This window comes from Antennarius striatus, chromosome 14 (assembly GCF_040054535.1).
Source record: "Antennarius striatus isolate MH-2024 chromosome 14, ASM4005453v1, whole genome shotgun sequence".
In the NCBI taxonomy this organism is placed as follows: domain Eukaryota; kingdom Metazoa; phylum Chordata; class Actinopteri; order Lophiiformes; family Antennariidae; genus Antennarius; species Antennarius striatus.
In genome coordinates, this window is record NC_090789.1 from 20,083,675 (window position 1) to 20,104,457 (window position 20,783).

Genomic DNA, 20,783 nt, shown 5'->3' on the forward strand with positions numbered 1-20,783 from the left:
CTCGTAGCTTTAGGACCAGGAGACACACCTTTACATCAACGTAACAGTTAAACACACAACACTGACAGACACTAGTCTTCACGATGTGCTTATTTATGTATTTATGTATTTATCTACGTACTTATGTATTACCACACTACATGCTGGTCTAAAGCCGCTCTCCACCAAAGCCAACCTGTGTTTCCAGAGAATGTCATTAAATGTCTGCAGCTCTGCAGACCTTGAATTCTGTATATTAATTAATAGATATTCAAGGTCTCTCCTCCAAACAGTACAATGCATGGAGGTGGGGGTGGGGGGGTCGTCACTGTCAAAAAGGCCTGAGTTTGCATTACATCACGTGTGTGAGACACAGTGTGGTCACATGCCCCCCAGCTCGTCATACATCCATCCCTGTTGGTCATACATGAACATACAGTCTGATTCCTGCTCTGAATTATTCATCCCTTCCAGTCGGTCCCGTTTGTGTTCTTCGATCCCGATCAGGTTCCATCTCTGTCAGCCCCCCCTGAAGGGGTCGGCTTTCCTCCAGCAGCAGAGATGAGACTAAACCAGTGATGTTCACTGGTGAACGCTGGTGAGGAGGAGATGGCTTTGTGTGTGAAAACCCCCTGACGGACGGCTGCTTCAGGACCAGAGATTATTCACCAGTGTCTTCAGCATCCTGTGACTCGACCAGGAAGTCATTTCCTTTTTCTTGCAGGATGCAGGTGAATGAAAGAGTCCTCATTGTTTTCATGGGCACACACTGCTGCAGTGGCCCCGGGGCCACAGTATGGTAGCACAGTACTGGAGCAGAGGGGAAGTCTTTTCCTAACACAAACGACCACCACCAGGGGGCGCAATGAGCAGCATTTATCATTATAAATTAATAATAAATTTACAAACTAAATAAATAAATTAAGATTGTAGGTGGAGTGTAGGTGGCCTCATCTCACGACCACTGACGTGTGTGATCCGGGTGAACGTGTGTGTGGACTTCTGTCCACTCTACAGCCCTGTGATAAATGAGTACTTCATGGTGTTTCCCCCGTTATATTCAGTGCGTGGTTCTGGATGCTATCAGCCAATAGAATGTGTGTACAGTATCATGTGACCACCTACTAAAAATCTGCGATTTATGTAAAGCCGTGCATCTTATGCACGAATAATGGAGGGGTTACTGCTTTCGTCTTTGAAGGGACCCCCGTGAAGGTGAACACCTCTATGAACACACCTCGTCCAGACCACCAGGGGCTCATTAGGAAGCAGTGCACTGGGACACCAACGGCTCACTGTGGTGTGAACCTTCCTGAAGCCACGACGCCTCATAGAGTTCATTGATTTTACTTTTCTTTTGTTAATCTTTTATTATTTTGTTGATCATCTTTGCATCAGGTCGATTGATAAACTGTCCAAATCATCCAAATCAGATACGACTGATTTTCCTTTACTACATCAGACCGCTGCGTCTCCAGCAGCAGCTCCGGTGCTTTACGATTGGCAGCGAGACATGTAAAGGAAAGGCAGAATCATTTCTGTAATCAAATTATTCACATGAACAAGAACAGCTTTAGGGAGCGCTCAACCAGGAAGGATTTGTGTCTACAGTTGTTAAGCAGGAGCCTGGTCACCGTAGAAAACAATAAATATTCATCGTTCTTCATCCACTAATCCAGTTCAAACACGTGTCCTTCAGAGAGCCAGCTGGACGAGTCCTCACTGGCTTTGAAGGTCTTGGACGTCAGTGAAGTTTAGACGATGTTGAAGCAGAGACCCACGACCTGCTACGGAGGATGAAGCGGCAGAAAATGAATGAATGAATGGATGGATGGATGAATGGATGAATGAAGCAGAGACTCTGAACAAATGGCCGTTGAGTTCAGCAGGGCGGCGTCGCTGCAGGGATCACCCCCTTCACCTGCTGGGTGTAGTGAGCTGAGAACCAGCTCCACCTCAGGGACAGGACGGTCTGCTGTAGATCTCCTCAGAGGCGTTACGCCCAGTTAAAGCACATCTTGCTCATTTTGTCACCTCCTCATTGAAATTAGGAATGTTAACAATTAAAGACAATCAGCTGAAGGACTCAGGAGAGGAGGAACTACTGGGCGGCTGTTAATCTGCTGACTCTACTGTCCAGATCTTAATAATTGCATGGCTTTGCTTTTAATTTAGATTTGTTACGTAACCCATCCATCTTACAGACAAGTCTGAAAACTGAAACTGAATTAAAGTTAGACTAGACTAGATGTCGCCCAGCGGTCTGATTGAACTGATATTAAGGTACGGTTGCGTCGCTGACCACTCGTTCCCAGACTTTATCTTATCTGCTTTGCTGCAACATCGTCAGGACATCCCAGGAGTCAAGGGGGCATTATTGTTGCTCCAGGCTGGTACTGATAGCGTGTCCGTGTGGTATCATCTGTTTTCATCCTAACAGGGAGCAGTTGGTGTTTCCTGGGTAATGTGGCCTGTGAGGAAGGAAGTGGAGAAAATGATGAACATTTATTAGTCTGAAGAGCTTTAAGCTTCTGTGATTCACTGAGAAAAGAAAAGAGAGAAACAGAATGTTTGACATGTTGAGTAGAAAGGTGATTATACTCAAATCATATTTGGTTCAAAGATTTCTGGGGAAGAACAGCCAATCATTGTCCACCAACATTGATCATGTATCAACGACACTCATGGTATCTCTTATGATTGGCACAAAATCCGACTTTGTTATTTGTGTAATCAGATTTTGCCCCCTGCTCTGTGTGTGCACCGCTGGACTGAAGGCATGGGGGCTGCATTCAGTGATGTGTCCTGGTGCTCCAGTAGTTCCGTCACTACATGCCAGCTAGCGTGGGCGTAGGTAAAGGGTTGAACATAGGCTAGGCTAACTAAAAAAACGTATGCAAACTCATTGCCTTAAAAGAACTAAGCTAAGTCAATCTACAATAAATGAGTTGCCTGAATTGGATTATTTTTAGTTAACGATGCTTTAAATATGTTAAGTTACACAAGCTTAAAGGTTTTAAGTAGTAGCTACTTAAAATGATCAAGTTAAGGTAGCTAACTTTTTTTTAAATTGACTTAGCTTAGTTCATTTAAGTCATATTTGCATTTTTTTTAGTTAAAACAGCATATTTTATTTTACAGTGTGCAGGACTGTCTTGTTTCAGAAACACCCAAGTGGGAGACACTGGCAGCAAGATGAGAAAAGAAGAAGTGAACTTCAGTAACATATAGAAGAGATCCCAGCAGGAAGAACTGTCATAAAATCATAAATGGAGGAAGAACCATAAATAATCATTCTTTATGATCAAATGAAACAATCAGAACAAGCGTGTGAACACATTAATCATGAACTAGATTGTTAAACAGCAGTCATCCAAAAAATGGTCAGCAATTGTAAATACTGTATATAAATAATTCTACTGACGTTGACAGTCCTTTAAATTATTTTTTTTTAAATTCTACATGAGAATTTTACATTCTTTTAGAATTCTACATTTAGACGTTGTGTCAGATTAACCTCAAATATGATTTTAGTGTTAAGGAATTGTATTAAAGTTAAAATTCTCTTTCTGTATTTCCTGCCGTACCTGAACAGTACCAGTATACCAGCCCCCCACCACCCACCCAAGCCTCCAGCTGTCCTTTGTCTCATCTCCTCTCATTCCCAGTGACATTTTAGCAACCTGCCCTCCCCCCCAGGTCCCCCCACCACCATCAACCCTGCCACCCTTTGTTCCTCAGCAGTATGCTCAAGCTCTCTGTTTTTCCATTGCTAATACCCCCCCCCCCTGCACCCTCACTGTGGTAACCACATGAATGTGAAGATTTGGTCACGTTTAGATCACGTTTTGATCTCTCATTCAGTGAAGGTCATATTAAAATTTTTGACAAAATACTGATTTTATAATTTCATAATGCATCCTTTCATTTAGCGGTTAGCTTTCCAAGCCTAGCATTGTGTTTCTATGTATTAATGAATTTTGTATAACACAACAAATACATGGTAGTGAAAATGGCCACATGCAGATGGACCTGACATAGCGTACAAATGAAAAAGGTGACATGTGGTCAACTTGTCTGTTTATTTGATAGTTCAAACACGACTGGATGGGTGTCCCCTAACCGTAGGGGGTGATGGTTCACGGTTCAGACTGTGGGTTTAGGGTCAGTGTTTCTTCGAGGTGGAGTCTCTCGTTAAAACCCTGTCTGGTTAGAAGTGTCTCTGCGGTGAACCAAACTGATCTTATGGACTGAGAAGCTCTAACCAATCAGGACCAGTGTCTGTATTCCCTCAGTCAGAATCAACATGTTCAGACCCCGTGGAAATAAAACGAAGACTTCTGCAGGTGTGGAACGCTGGTGCTGAACATGGTGTGGTGTTTGAATCAGTCATTCAGCGTTCAGACTCTGGTGTTAATGGATGTCTTGTGGTTTTCAGTTCAGACTTTGACCCTGTTCTCTTCTAGCTGATCGCTGGGGTTTGATCACATCCTGTCTGGAGGTCAGAACTTTGGTTCACAGCAGGACAGACATGTTCTTCTGACGTTTCACAAACATCTCTATGGATGCAGGACATAGTTGGGACTTTAGCTCCACATCCTACATTATACATTAGTGTTCAATATTACATTAAATATGAAACCTCATCTCAACATACGAGACAAACTTAAGTTAAATCCCTTTGACCCCTGGTGCTGAGTGGAAATACTGTTAAACTTCCTGTGGGCTTGTTGATGCATTAATAAAGTTACTAACTGCTTCTGCCTTAGTGTTTTATTTCAGTGTTTGTTCCTCGACTGTGTAGTTCTCTAAACTCTAAACTATGGAAAGTGTCGTGAGATGAAGAATTCTGCTATGATTTTGTGCTTCATAAATAGAATAGAAAGTAATTTATTTAGCTAATTAGAATTGAATTGAATTAAAGTGAATGACTGAGTTGAATTGAATTAAGTTGAACTGATTTGAATTGAATGAATTGAATTGAACTGAACTGAATGACTGAGTTGAATTGAATTAAGTTGAATTGAATGAATTGAACTGAATGACAGAGTTTTATTTTGGGAGATTCCCTAGCGTCCATTTGTATGACTGTTAGATTTGCTGGTCAGAAACACCAGACAGAACCGGACCAGGTCTACAGCCTCATCATCCTGACTGCAGTTTCACTGAAAGTGTGTTTAGATGCAGTTTAATGTGAGCAGCTGTCAGTGTGTAACATTTAAAATAGAGTTGTGATGGATGCGTTACACGTAGTCACAGCCACCGTCTGTGTCTGCATGAGACACCTTTATATGTGTCATGTGTTCATGAGGCCAGACAGGTGAACCAATCATAAATAAGGACTGGGAGTCACGTGACAATACAACATCTGAAATATATCAGGAAATAAACACACACACACATCATGAAGTGTGTGTGTGTTTTGGATCCCAGACGTGATTGATGGATGACTCCACTGGTGAAGTGTACATTCCTGTCACCTTAGATAACATGTTGTTGAAACAAAACCTAATTTATGTTTGTCAGAACATCCCCAGAGCAGCTGCAGCTCATTTCATCCGCTTGGATTCATCTATAAAAATGTAATTAGAGGTAAAGGAAGACGTCTGCAGCTCAGGAGAAGGTTCTACCTTCTGACTGGAGGATGAGACCCATCTGCTCACGTTTAGCTTCAGGTCTGTTTCACCACAGCCAGAGCCAAACGCTGCTTCCTCCAACAGCCCCCCACCCCCCAAATGAGCCGTGTAATGTCCCTCCTTCAAAACAATGGCTTTGCAGGTCTGTCAAGCTTTATGAAAAATGGATGAGCATCGGTTTATTCAGCCTCTGGCGCACACACACACACACACACACACACACACACACACACACACACACACACACACACACACACACACACACACACACACACACACACACACACACACACACACACACACACACACACAATCTAAATTACAGCTGTGCTATCATTTTATCCACGGTCTTCGGTTATAAAATAAATGTTTCTTATTTTTTGTATTTATGTAAATCCAAAACCAAAGTCAAGCTCTTCCAAACTCCGTTTGGAATTGTGGGAATCTCTTTTCCTAAACTTCTGTCTGGCGGTTGCGTTCTGCTCATTGTGTGTTTGTTGTTCTGTCATTGCTCTACCAGTTCATTAGTCTTTTTCCTGTTTGTATTTGTCATCACGTACTGGATTCCTTGCATATTTTATTTTAATGATATTTTTGCTGATGCTGTATTGTCTGTCTGCTCTCTGTCAGTCTGCTTTCCTGTAACACACTGTAAAGCTGCTGGTTCTTTATCCCCTGATACCTCTCTAGCCCCGGTCCTCTCTTCCTCCAGAGGTTCTCGTGTCTCTCCAGGCCTCCACTGTAAATAACAATTCACTCCTAATGACTTGGCTGGTTAATCATAATTAAAAAAAGTTGTGAATGTTAATTCTACAGTTGCAGTCTGTAATGAACCTGACCTGTTTCTGCATTTCCAGTAGAATGAGACCTCTTTACGTTGCTGTAATGGGAACGCTGGTTCCGTGTGAGGTCCTCCAGTGGTTCCTGGTGGATCCCTGACCTTTACTTAGGGTCTTTATCACTGACATCTGTTCAGCATGTGAAGACAATTTGGGTTTCTTGCTGCTCTAATTTCTCTCTGGTTTGTATCCAACTGGTGGGATGCTCATCTCACACTGGTTTCCATTATCCCTGTAAATGCCAATGGAAATCTTCTGTGGGGCATCATGGGAAAACTGTGGCAACCCTCAGGTGGGAGGTCTGGGATTTGCCAGTTAGGGTGTGTTCAGTTTAACAATCATATTAGTGGGGGGACGTCCTTCCACACAGATATCAAGGTTCTGCTTTCTGGTAAAATATCTGAGATTAACCTGCAGGAAGGTCTCAGGTGTCTGACAGGCTGTTCGTAGACTAGAATAAAGAACAGACTTTATTTCTCTAAAGAACAACCCTCGTCGCCACATTGATTTGTATGAAACTGCAGAAGAAACTGAAATAAAATGAAAACCTACAACAAAGATGGGATTTCTGAAACATCAGACGTGTGTGAGGGGATGGGAGGTGGGGGCTGGAGTGTGTGTGTGTGTGTGTGGGTGGGTGTGTGTGTGTGTGTGGATGGGTGTGTGTGGGTGTGTGTGTGTGTGTGTGGGTGGGGGTGGGGTGGGCTGCCGCGGGCCAGAGTTCAGAGTGGTGACAGCTGCCGAGAAAAAGCAGTCCCTGAACCCGGTGATTTTAGTTTGAAGGCTGCCCCCCAGGGGAAGGGGGTAGGGGCGGATGGAGTCTCTTGTGTTGTTGTTCTCTTTCCTTTAGATATCCCCAATAACAGGAAGTGATGACATTGATAATGTTTACCTTCTGCAGTGCCCACCGGGTCAGGACAGAGCAGCTCCCTCACACCTGTAAAGACGCCCTGAACGGTGATTGGTTCACCAGGATGTCTGTAGAGGTGCTTTTGTTTTCCTAAAGGCCAAAAGCTCTTGATAATGTCATCAGTATTTCCTATGTAATAAACCTGAATGATAAACCAGAAGAACCCTGGAGAACAAACCTAAGGGGGAGAAGATGATCCAAGGGTGTAAACGCTTTTCCCTGAACAATGAAACTAAAATTCCCTCACAACCCTCATCGATTTACACTTTCCATGCCAGCATCTTCATAAAACCTGCAGGCCAGAGAGAACACAGTAAACAGACAGTAGTTAGCAAATTACCAACGATGTATACACTTAGTTGGTGACGTTTAATTTTAGCTAGTACAATATGACTAGTTTGACAGCCAGCTTCTTCCCCTTGGCCTCGCGTCAGTATTTGGTTCATAAACCGATGTGACGACTGGAATCCTGTCCTTGTTATTGTGAACTGTATCCCCTCCAGAAAGAGAGTAACTGAGATGACCTTCATTATAGTGCTGACCCTTATTCCTTTCTCCCTGAGGAAGTTGGTATTATGGTCTCATCAACACATACATTAGAACTTTGCCAAAGACCCAATTGATTAAATTATGGGAAAATGTCATGGGAGTGTGAGGCACATCATTCAGTCTCATAGTGCAAATAGCCCAAATGATTGTTTGCATGAAGGCTGTATAGATTGGTTGTTGGTGCAACCACTGAACTTGTTTCTTCTCTTGTGAAACCGTCTCAGACAAACGAGCAACAGTTCAGAATAGTTTTACTTATGTGAAGAATTATCCCATGATGCACCACGGTTCAGGGCAGAGACTACAGCTGGGTGTCACCTGGAGGACAGAGTGATAGACTGCATGAGATGGGCGGATATGATGTTAACACATGAATGTGAAGCAGTCAGAGACCAGACTGAATGGGAACCAGCAGAGGTAGCAGAGCATGGATGCTGCAGGTGTTGGATGAGGGGATGGGCCACAAGTAGACACACAACCATACCAGGTTAAACACTCATTTACACTCAGGGAAGGACGAGTGGCCAACAGAAACATAAAGGAGGGTTTCAACACCTCCAGCATAAGGCAGGATTTAAGGTGGTATTAGTTTCTTATCATCAAGGGTACAATTGATGGCTTGTGGATGTTTTTTGCCACCTGATCTCCCTTAATGCTGATCTTTCAATGGGTGGAAATATCATTGCTGTCAGACTGTCCAGTTGTGAGTTCTATGCAATACAAAAAACGTAATCATTACCAGGTGGCACCACTAGAACGTTACTGAAGGACGGATCTCAGTGTTTTGTTCTAGTTTTGAATTGGGTATGTGATACACTGGAGAGACCAGGTCTTTTGGCTGCCCCCCACCCCACCCAAGAGCTAGAGGAGGTGTGTAAGTCTGGGCATTCCTACTCAGACTGGTGCCTCCATGACCGGGCTACGGATAGGTGGCAGAAGATGGATGGATGGATGATGGATGGATGATGGACGGAACAAGTTTGTTTGCAGTTTCGTTGGATGGTTGACATTGACATTTCACAATGTTAACTTTGTACAAGTACATGAGGTGTATAGAGACAAGTAGCCTTTAGCAGGAGAGAACAAACATGTCCCAGTTACTAGAGGAAGCACATTAACCAATACCAAACGTCATACACACGTGTGTTCTAAGTGTTCATGTTGAATATTGCCTTCATTCGCTTCCTTAAAAACAAAGAACAGGTGATTGGTTCTCTAAATGCTGGAGTCACTGATGCCTGCTTGTATGTGAGGTTTGAAGGGGGGGTTTACTGACCAATGAAATCCCTGGTGGCGGTTCAGCCCCATCGGTAGAGTGGCTCTTCTCAGTGGGTGGGGGGAGATGTAGACATGAGAACAAGTCTTCATCAGTCTGATTATCCCAGCCCTGCTCATTAACACATGTAGACATTACACAGAAAACCCTTTGAGGAAATGGACCAGGGCTATAAATACTCTAGAAACACGGTTAGAAACACCACAGCTGTTTGTCTGTATTCTTTATGACAGACCGGTCTCTGATTGGCTCGTGTCAGCGACCTCCTCTTCTCATTGTGACACAGACTTCATTAAATGAAGGCTGAGCCTCAGGATTCCGTTATTTGTGCGGTGAATTTCTGGCCGAGGACGATAACGGCACTGAGATCTGTGACTGCGGCTGTTTCTCGCGTCTGGGGCAGTTTCTCCAACCTCTATTGATCGATATTGATCCAGACCTTCTGCCTGCGTCTGTGAGCAAATTCAGCCCCACCGGTTCATCCGTTGACATTTTCATTCCTGTATTTCAGCTCTGTGGAGTGAAACATTCTCACAACCAAATGTTGAGCTGTCTAGTGATGGCAGGAGCAGGTCTGTGATGGAAATCCAGAACAGAGGGCAGAGTAGATAAAGCAAACTGAACAGGCAGTTTGGAGGGAAGGCTAACAAGACATTGGTGAACCTAATCAATAACCTTAGAGGGTAAAGTCTAAGATGACAAATGTTTTTTCAATTACATTTCTACTTGTCTTTCTCAAATGACATTTTTTTATCTCGCTGTCTAACCCTGTGATGAAGATGTTGCAGAAAATAAATGTTTATCATTCTCTGTAAAAAATAAGTGAAGCCTGCTGAGGATGGACCTATAAGAGTTTCCTAGATTGCAGCACTAATTGTCTGTAAGGCTGCACTTCTCTTTACATCATCTCATATGTTAATACTTTATCGATTAGATCTCAGCTGTTGATTTAACAGAACAGAGATTCTGAATGTAAAGTGTACTCAGAGCAGCAGTGTGTATTACCTTAAATGTACCTCAGTGCAGTCACAACATTCAAGGAGTGGTTTAAGAGGACCTTCATCACGATGTCATTACTGCAGGTGGAAACACTCAAGCTTCTAATACAGAACGTAATGCAGTACGTAATGCAGTCAGGAAGCACTGGGTATTATTATGGTCTGTTGTTTTACACTGATCAGTTATAGACCTGATCAGTAAAACCTCAGATGCTAAAGCTGAGTATTCAAGAGAAAGAAACCAAACAGAACAGCAATTCATTCCCCCTTAGAACAGTTGTAGGTTGGTAGGTATAAAAATACTGCACTCACCAAAAACTAAGTAAGTAAGTAAGTAAGTAAGTAAGTAAGTAAGTAAGTAAGTAAGTAAGTAAGTAAGTAACTAACTAACTAACTAACTAACTAACTAACTAACTAACTAACTAACTAACTAACTAACTAACTAACTAACTAACCCACTAGCTTTTGAAGAAATTAGGTTATAAACTAATTTGGGCCGGTCCCAAATTGACCGTATGTGTGAGTGCGTGTGTGTTTGCCTGTGTGTATGTGTGGCTCAGCGTTGCAGTGGCGTTGCACCCGGAGTGTACCCTGGCTAATGCCCACAGTCAGCTGAGATCGCACCTCGCGGCTTAAGAAAGCAGATGAAGTGGGTCAGAAAAATGACTGAATGAATGAATGATATATAGATATAGATATACAGTAATCCCTCGCGTGTTCGTGCTTCAAGATGCACGGCTTCACTAAATCGCGGATTTTTAGTAGATAGTCACGTGATACCGTACACGCGTTCAATTGGCTGACAGCATCCGTGTGTGCTGCGTTCAGAGGCTCACGGAACGCAGCACACTTCGGTGAAACACAAAAGTGCTTTAAACAGTCTATCAGAGTGTTTTAACAGTAACACAGATAGAAGGTGGTTTAATGTCAGTATGGGGGGGGGGTTCAGAAACATTTAAATTACAGTAAATAATAAGATAAGTAGTATGCCGCTATATCGCGGAATTTTGTTTTTACGGGTGGTCCTGGAACGCACTAACCGCGAGGAACGAGGGATCACTGTAGATGTATATCGTTATCTTCAGCCCTGCCGTGTGCTGTCCAGGGAGTTCCTGGCCTCTCACCAGTCATCTGCTAGTATTGGCAGATAAAAGTGTGAGGTGGATGACCTCACACCATGTGAGAATCAAAATAACCTTAAGGTCTACAACGGGGTGATAAATGGACCGTTGATGACTCTGGACTAACTCTGACCACACTGTTGGGTGTGTACAGACCGAGGTGTATCTTGTGTCTTGCCTGTCCCTGACTGTCCTGTCTTTGTCTCCACAGGTCCGTGGGGTCGCTGCATGGGGAGCGAGTGTGGCCCGGGGGGCAGCCAGAGCCGGGCGGTGTGGTGCGCCCACGCTGAAGGCTGGACCACGCTGCACACCAACTGCAACCAGACGGCGCAGCCGGACAACCAGCAGAGCTGCTTCAGAGTGTGTGACTGGCACAAAGACCTGTACGACTGGCAGCTGGGGGCCTGGAACCAGTGTGTCCCGGTGTCGATGCGCAGTGCTGGGGTGCAGCGCCCTGCCGTGTGCACCCGGGGCGAGGAGGGCATTCAGACCCGCGAGGTGGGCTGTGTCCAGAAGGCAAACGGAGAACCAGCAGAAGACGCTATCTGCGAATACTTTGAGCCCAAACCGCGACTGGAGCAGGCGTGTCTCATTCCGTGTCCACGCGACTGCGTGGTGTCTGAATTCAGCATGTGGACCTCCTGCTCGAAAACCTGTGGAATGGGTTTACAGAACCGCATCCGCTTTGTTCTTGCCCCCCCACTGTTTGGTGGGGCAGTCTGTCCCAATTTGACTGAGTTTCAAACATGTCAAACGAGGCTCTGTGAGGGAGAGGTTAGCCTCTACAGCCTCAGGGTGGGCCCCTGGGGGCCCTGCTCCATCCCAATGCCAAGACAAGCCCGGCAAGCTGAAAAACCACCCAAAGAAACAGATAAACCGTCCAGGGAAACTAAAATCTCCAAAGAGGGAGACATACCATCCAGAGAGAGTGAAAAAATGTCCAAAGAGATTCGTCGTCAATCAGGTGACTCAGAGAAACAGTCAAAAGAAGGGGACAGACAGACTGAAGAGGGGGACATACAGCAGAACAAAGGAGAGAAGAGGCTGAAAAAGGGGAAAAAGCCTTCCAGGGATGGTGACAAACTATCTCGAGCCAACAGGAAACTGGGCAGGGCCCGCAAGAAGCCAGACAGGCCGTCCCGACAGGCAGACAGACCGAGGCGACAAAAGAAGGCTAAAAACAAAGAAAAACGAGAAAAAATTAGACAAAAGGTGCGAGACAGGCTAAGAGAGCGAGGTAAGGTAAAGGACCCAGAAACCAGAGAACTCATCAAGAAGAAGAGAACCAAGAACCGGCAGAACCGGCCAGGAGGGAAGCTGTTGAATGTGCAGGTTGGCTACCAGACCAGAGACCTGAGCTGTGTGCATAAGAACGGCAACGTGGAGGCTCTCAGGTGAGAACCAATCAAACGCTGTTTCATCAACACCCTCCATCCAATTACATCAGAGAGACTGTGAGAGAACCTCCAGACAATAGTCTGCACCATTCAGACAAACAGAAAACAACTGTTTTATGAATATTAGCCACGCTTAATATTTTATACAGATGTCATCTCTGACCGTGATCTTACATGACCTTATCATCACACACCTTTTTGTACGTTCATTTACAGAATATCTGAACAGGTTTCTGCTGCATTAAAAAGGTGACCCTGAGAAGTCCTCTTAGGGTTCTCTCCATGGTCTCCAGCTTCCTCCCCCCTCCAGAAACATGCAGTATAGGTGGATTGGTTGCTTTACATTGTCCGTAGGAGCAAGTTGTTTGTTTCGCTTGTCTCTCACGTGGCCCCGCAGTGAGCTGGTGTCTCATTTGGGGTGTACCCCACCTCTTTGCTACAGTCAGCTGAGTTAGGCTTCAGCTGTGACCAGCAGCTGTACACGACACAACTGCGACTGTGTCATCTACATGTACTTTGGTACTTCTCCCTACAGGGGGCTCTTGGTGAAGTGTTTGTACAGGAAATGTGGTTCTCAAACATAACTGGTCAATAAGGTGGTAAAACTGAGCTATTAAGAATGTTTACAGTATTTTCTGCATTATAAGGTGGACTGGACTATAAGGCGCACCTTCAATGAATGACTTATTGTAAAACTTCTTCGTATATAAGGTGCACTGGACTATTAGACACACTGTCGATTTTTCAGAAAATTAAAGGCTTTAGGTGCACCTAAAAGCGCCTTGTAGCCTGTCTGCACTATTAGACCTTTTTAGGTGCACCTCAGTTTACTTGCATATTATTCTTTTTCATAATCTAAACCAAATATTACCCATAGTTGCAATAATATTCTAATTTGCATGTTGCATGAATGAAAATAAAAGTTTCCTAGCCGAGATGAAGTATATCTGCTGAAACACGAGGATGTCGTTAGACGCCCTTTGAGTTTCTGTGTGTTGAGCTGGAGGTCATGACCTTGCTCCCCCAGCTGTGGACTCAGCTCTGGGAACTGTGGGTGGGCCGTGCCCAGGCTGAAGCAGGAGACAGAGGTGTCAATCATTCACAGCACGGCTCCTGAGGCACTGGTGCTGCTCACCATGCCCTCTGCAGCTGATGCACCGGCGTTTTCTGGGGAGTTTGTCAGGAATGGAACTACATAGACAATGGTGATAAACACACTGAGTGGCAGGAGACACTAGTCAGTGTGTGTGTGTGTGTGTGTGTGTGTGTGTGTGTGTGTGTGTGTGTATGTGTGTGTGTGTGTGTGTGTGTGTTCCAGCCTGTATGCTTGTGTAAAATGTAGATTGTAAGAGGACTTTCCCCAGAGGGGGTGAATAAAACAACAGGAGTGTTAAAGCGTCGTTCCTTCGGGGTAAACGTGTTTCTGTTTAAAACCATCTACCAGCCAACAGTTCATGAACACACTCTACTGTCCTTAAACGTTACGAAGCGTGTAACGTGTCTGAACCAGAACCTCTAGTGTTACACTGTAAAAAAGCCACGCGTGCTTTAAAATCAGAACACACGTGTGAGAAGGTGTTTCATTCCTGCAGTGATGAACCTGAGATGATGAAGACTCTCATTATTTAAGGAAACGCCACGTCTCATTCTCTATAAGTGTTTCAATGATTTGTAATTTCATTGATTAACTGACATCTGATTTCATTCATGTAAATCCAGCACACGCACTCATCTTTTTGTATTTTGAGTCATGTGTTCACGTCACCCAACCTGATCACATGCAAACGTTCTTGATCCGGATCGATCTGAACCGGTGTCTGTAGTTCCTGTTTTTGTTTCCGGTGACAAACCTGGCTAACTGTTCTCCCTGGTCCTCAGCCTGTGCTCTCACCAGACGCTGCCGGTGACCTTTCAGGCGTGTGTCATGACCAGAGACTGTGACGTGACCCAATGGTCTGACTGGTCGTCGTGCTCCAAGGACTGCTACAGCCCCAACGGGCCCAAGGGGCAGCACGCTCGCACCAGAACAGTGAGCCAGTTCCCCATTGGTGGAGGAGCAGACTGCCCAGAGCTGCAGGAGAAGGAGCCGTGTGACCCCCTGGGGGACGGAGTCCCACAATGCACTGTGTGAGTAGTGGGCGGGGAGGAGCTACTGGGGTTAGATATGCGTGTGATGGTCCTTATCCTTCATCTGATCGTTCTGGAATCATCTCTAAAATTCTGTTTTCCATGATTTCAATAAGGGATGCAAAAATCTTTGTTAGAATTTTTTTATTTGTTACCCTAACCACATTTCAAAACTTACCCCATTATGGGGCAAAAATCCTCCTTTCTGCATGTACGTTGCCCTTGGTGAACATCTCATCACAGGACTCCCCAGGATCGCTCGTTCACACAGATGGAAGCTCAAACCAGCTTTGTCTTGTGCTCCCCAGCGGTGTGTCCCATAATTCTGTTGGGGCTGCCACTCAGATTTATGTGTTTATCACAGGTGTCAGGATGCTGCAGGCAGCCAATCAGTGAGCAGGAGAGGCTGGAGCTGTAGGAGACCTCAGTTTACTGGTGACTGATGGATGAAGCAGAATAAACACAGTAAAACAGAAACCTGAGGTTTCAAAGTAAAGAAGAGAAGCACCGCAACACTGTCAGTTTGAAACGGTGACAAACATTTTTCCCACGATAAGTGAGCTCAGACAGTTCAGAACCGTTGAACTGGTGAAGGAACACGACCTGCACGGGTCTCAGGCTTTGGGCGACACTTCACACACTTACACTCTGATGCTTATGTGGGATTGCATCTTTTAAACAACTAATATTATGGTGTCATGAGTTCTCACCCCCCCGGTCTCCTTCATCCTCCCTCCTCAAACTAGTCACCCCCATGTCATCTTCTCTCCACACACTGGTGCTACACACTGGTGAACACACTGGTGATACACACTGGTAATACACACCGGTGATACACACTGGTGAACACACTGGTGATACACACTGGTGATACACACTGGTCAGTCATATTTTTTTGTTAAATACATTGAAGTTACCACTCAAACTGTGTAAAACGACCAGGGGGGGTTGTGTTACTGTACACAAAGCCAACCCCCCCGTGCCGGTATCTCCTCACCCAACGATGTGGTGACAGTCTAATGGTGTGAGCAGACCAGCACTGGTGTGTTGTTCCACGTGAGCACTGGTGGGGGTTAGCAGGTGGACACACACACGCTGTTAGCTGGGGGGGGGGCTATAAATCAAGGGATGGAGGTAGTATGTAGAAAGCCCCCTGGGCAGAGCACTGAGCCTTGAATTGCCCCGGTGCTGTTCCATTAGTGTGTCACGGTGTGAGTGAACGCCCCCCCGTTGGCGCTGCCGGGTGTCCTGCATGGGTCACTTTGTGCCGGTCCGTCTCCAATCTCTGGGGGGGCGGTCAGAACTCAGATATTTGACATCATGTGGGTCCGGTCCATCATTCAAACAACAAAATCCAACAGAGGCGTCTCAGACTGAAGGTCTGCCAACGCTGTAGGAAAGACCAGAGCTGCATCCAGACCTGGATCTGCTCCAACGGCGTAACGCTTCCAAGAGCTGCCCCCACAAACAGCATCGATGGAAGAACTCCAGATACCCCCCCCCCCCAACCAACAGAGACAGTCTGCAGGAGGACACGGGTCCTCCTGTAGACTGCAGACCCACAGACCGTCCACTTGAAGCCCCCCCCGCCTGTAGGGTTCAGGACTGGGTCAGGTTTACTCTCATGGCTCCTTCTCCCCTCAGCTACAGCTGGAAGACCACCGAGTGGACGGAGTGCAGGGTGGACGTGCTGCTGAGCCAACAGGACCGTCGTCGTGGAAACCAGACGGGTTTGTGTGGAGGAGGGATTCAAACTCGGGAGGTGTATTGTGTCCAGACCAGCGCTGACACGTCCCCCAGGCTGGGCTCGCTCCGGACCAAAGAAGGTGACCCCTGCATGGATCTCTGATTTGAATTCAGTGTGAATACAGATGCATTTATAACGATCTATACTTATGATAATGATTACATACACATAATATAATGTAATAAATTCTAACAGCCAACAGACACTCACAAATGACCGGTGAACGTATGAGGAACGACAACATTGCTTTGACATTACCTAGAGAAGCACAGGGTCCTCTAGTCATCAGGGCTGCCTCCACATGACGGTCTCTCCAGGACCAGATCCCCTCTTTACATCTGTTGTGTACTCTTCATGACCACCACAAAAAAAAAAGACTGATGAATGCATCAGAAAATGTTTATCAGCATCCCATCATCTGCTCAGGCATGTAACACACACACACACACACACACACACACACACACACACACACACACACACACACACACACACACACACACACACACACACACACACACACACACACACACACACACACACACACACACACGCAGAGGGTAGCAGATGAAATATGCGCTTTCAAGTAAATTGGCAGCGTTACTGAGCACATGGAGGCTGGCGTAGGGCTGGAGTAGTCCCTGCCTACCCAGATACTGACACAGTAATTGTTGGTCCATCTGGTCGCGGATGCTGGACTGGTTTCCACTGGTGGAAAGGATTCAGAATCAGCAACACGCTTCATCCTTCAGTGATCAAACTCTGTATGGTCTGTATGGTCACACACTGTGTGTGTGTGTGTGTGTGTGTGTGTGTGTGTGTGTGTGTGTGTGTGTGTGTGTGTGTGTGTGTGTGTGTTAACCCAGGCTGTAGGGACAGAGCTTTGGGCTTGTAGCAGAGACATGATGGAGGTGTGATGACAGGTAGAACACAACAGTTTGGCTTCGCTAACAGAAGTGGACGCTGTAAAAGTGAATCAGTGGGTAGGAAAACGAAGGAGAGGCTTTGCCAGCTCCTCTTCCTCCTCCTCGTCTTCCTGCACCTGTCCTCTCCTCCAGACAGCTCTATGCTGGCATGTCTTGTAGCTCTAATTGCGACGCTCCTCTGTCCCACACACACTTGCCTCCATCCATAGTGAATATTCATTGACTCTGTTTTTGCCTCCTCCTTGTTCTGTCGGCAGCATCTGATCCCTTCACTGCAGTCGGATGGTGAGATTTTTTAAAAGGTGGATTTGGCGCAAATATATCAGCCAAAAGTTACCCTTGGGGCTCAGTTCACCGTTCCCTGGTGGTCCTACCAGAGCTCAGACTGGCACTGGTAGGACCACCAGGGAATCATAATGTGGAGCAGATCCAGGGTGGCTGAAGGCAACTTCCTGAAGGTACGTTCAACCGCTTGATCAGACATGTTTGGCACCTTCAGGATGGTGGTGTGGCTACCCAAAGACGTGAGGGGATGGCTGAGGAATGGGAATGGTAGCCCGCGGGGGTGACCAGCAGAGTTGCCATGGTTGCAGAAAGGGCGGGTCAAGAAAGGTCCTACGTGTGCTCATCTATGGAGGCCCCAAACCTGCTGCTCAAGCCCCTGGTGGTCCTGAGTCAGTCCTGTTACACTGACTGTCTGTGTGACTGCGTGAATGGAATTTTGTCTTGGTATGGGGCCCTTCTATAAATTGGTGACTTATCCAGGGTGTAACCCACTTCCTGCCTGATATAAACTGGGACAATTTACAGCTTCAACCCTGATACAGATGAGATGAGACAAGAGCTTTTTTTTTTTTTTTTTTTACCTTGCATACAATGCTGGCTTGACCTTGACCATCATTTACCCATCAAAAGCAGCATTAAGGAACCTGGTGTGTTAATCAGTGAGAAATCACCGGCAATGATAAGAAAAATAATTAAGATAATGAAATGATCAAATCAAAATTCCACCTCTGTATTTTTAGAGATAAAAATGTAAAATAGGTTAAAAAAAAAGAGTGGCTGTCTTTCAGAGAGGTGGGCTCTGTTCAGACCCTAACCTGGACACTAAGCCTCTCAACACACTCTTGATATGACTGCTGTTATCAACACACCAGCTGCTTCATTTCCTGCTTCTTGCGTCATGATATGATTTTACTGCGACGAGTAAAGCATCTGTGGTTGAAATATGACCGTAGTGCAATTAAAATGAGGTAATTGATTCTCGCTCTCAAGGATTATCTGCTAATCCCTGGGTGTGTGAGATAACAGGAATATCAGTAAGAACATGCATGATTCCCAGTCACCACTCCCTCCTGATCTGAGGGATTTACCCGGTCCTGAATTTCACCACCTCATGTAAAGATTACTGCCACATCACCACACCTTGTTATTGGCGTAAGCAGCTATAATTAAGGAACGTTTGTTACCAATGTTTCATGTCCGTCTACAGATAAGGCAGCATTTAAAAGTGTTATCGGTTGTATTTGGACTGCTTTTGGCGACAGTGAGACTATAATGAGGAAGAACTCTGACATGGTGTGTAACAGCTTCACCACCGAGATGCCATGACTCCTCAGCTGGAAATCAACTGGGAGTCAGGTTATTAATGGCGGCTGGCGTGTAGCAGCACATGGCTGTGGTCTCTGAGGCTCCTAATTTGGTGGCTGAATGCAGAATACGACGAACACCCGACCATCTGGTACAGAGACACCTGAGCAAGGTCAGTGTGAGCAGAGGAAGCCATTAATCAAGCTTTGTTACGGCTGTGCAGAGCTCCTGAGATGAAGAGGAGGGAGACCAACGACGAACTCTGAAAGGCTTTTAAAAGCTCCACAGCAAGAACTATGGCAGTGAGCATCAGGCAGGACCTGAGCTGTATGAAAAGTGTAGAGAGATGAATCATGTCAGTCATTCAGCAGCACTGACTAACACTAACACTGACTAATCTACCAACCTACCCCCCCACCCATTCACCCATCCATCTATAGACCCTCCATCCAAGCCAGACACTTCAGGTAGAGCCACAGAGAGTAGATCTCTCCTCCAGTCTGGACAGATGTGTAACAGATGTCATGTTGAAAAGCAGCTCAACAAAATCACATATAATATAAAGAAATGTAAAGTAAGATGAGGAGATGACCTCTGCCCCCTCCAGCTGGAATGATGTTATCAGACTTACAGAAGGAGAAACTAGTGGAGGACGGAGAGAGACAGACAGCTCAGTAGGAGGCCAGTGAAGAGCAGCTAACAGAAAGATCTCCTACCTCCTGTCAGTCCTCAGGACCAGCAGCAGATTCCTTTGATTGGAAAGGTGACTCAAAGGTTACACTACGGTCTGAATTAAGACTGTCTAACATGAACTTCATCTGCTAACATTTGCCTGCTGTGCTTTAGGCCAATCATTGTTTCCTCTATTTTATAAGAATTTGAGAGGAAAATGTTATTGTGGATCCAGGATTTATTTAATGTCTCTAAAACGTGTCTGAAAATTTCACCACTTGGTCCCCTTCATCTGACTTTAATAATACATAAAGCTGAGTGTCATCAGCATAACATTGAACATTGATTTTGGGCTTCCTGCATCATCTCTCAGTGATGATTTGATGAAATCCAGGTAACTCAGGTTCATCAGATGTTAGAGATCTTTGGATGCTGAAGACACCATTGAGGTTTATTCAGGAAGGAGAGGCTGTCTAAATATATTTTGGGGGGACCCCGTTAAATGAGTGGGTACTTGAGCAGCTGATGGATATGTTCTCCAACTGCGATGACTTTATTACTGAAGGAATTCAGACAGTCATCACTGGTAAGCGCTGGGGGAATCCATGGGTCTACCAGCTGGTGGCCACAGCACTGACAGTAAACCAGAGGTTATCCTCATCTTCTTTTATCTGAGCTGATTCTTATGGCTGAGCAGCGTTTATGTCGGGTGAGACTACCTGAGAGAAGAAACACAAAGACAGGGATGAACTGATGGAGAACAGGGAGATGGTGAAGGCTCTGAAAGGACAGGAGACGTCAATGCAGGAAAACACTGGAGTTAGAATTAAAAAAATAAACTGAAGTGTTGAAGGAAACGCCACAGTTAGTGTCCAGTAAATCAGACAGAGAGGATATTATCAGCAGTATTATCTGTTTTTGGCATCTCAGAGAGATGCTCGTGTTTCAGTCAATAGCATTGGGAGTCTTTTTACTCAACCTACAAATATCTACTGTAACAGGATCTAGTTTGCGCC

General features: G+C 45.4%; 1 protein-coding gene across 1 annotated transcript in view; it reads left to right on the plus strand.

Annotated features, from left to right (window-relative positions):
* Positions 1 to 20,783, plus strand: part of thsd7aa (thrombospondin, type I, domain containing 7Aa) — a 94,459-nt gene that overhangs the window by 30,037 nt on the left and 43,639 nt on the right. The window contains exons 2-4 of the mRNA XM_068333927.1: positions 11,520 to 12,702; positions 14,584 to 14,832; positions 16,477 to 16,658. Of these exons, the coding sequence (XP_068190028.1) occupies positions 11,520 to 12,702; positions 14,584 to 14,832; positions 16,477 to 16,658 (1,614 nt within the window). The remainder of the gene's footprint in view (positions 1 to 11,519; positions 12,703 to 14,583; positions 14,833 to 16,476; positions 16,659 to 20,783) is intronic.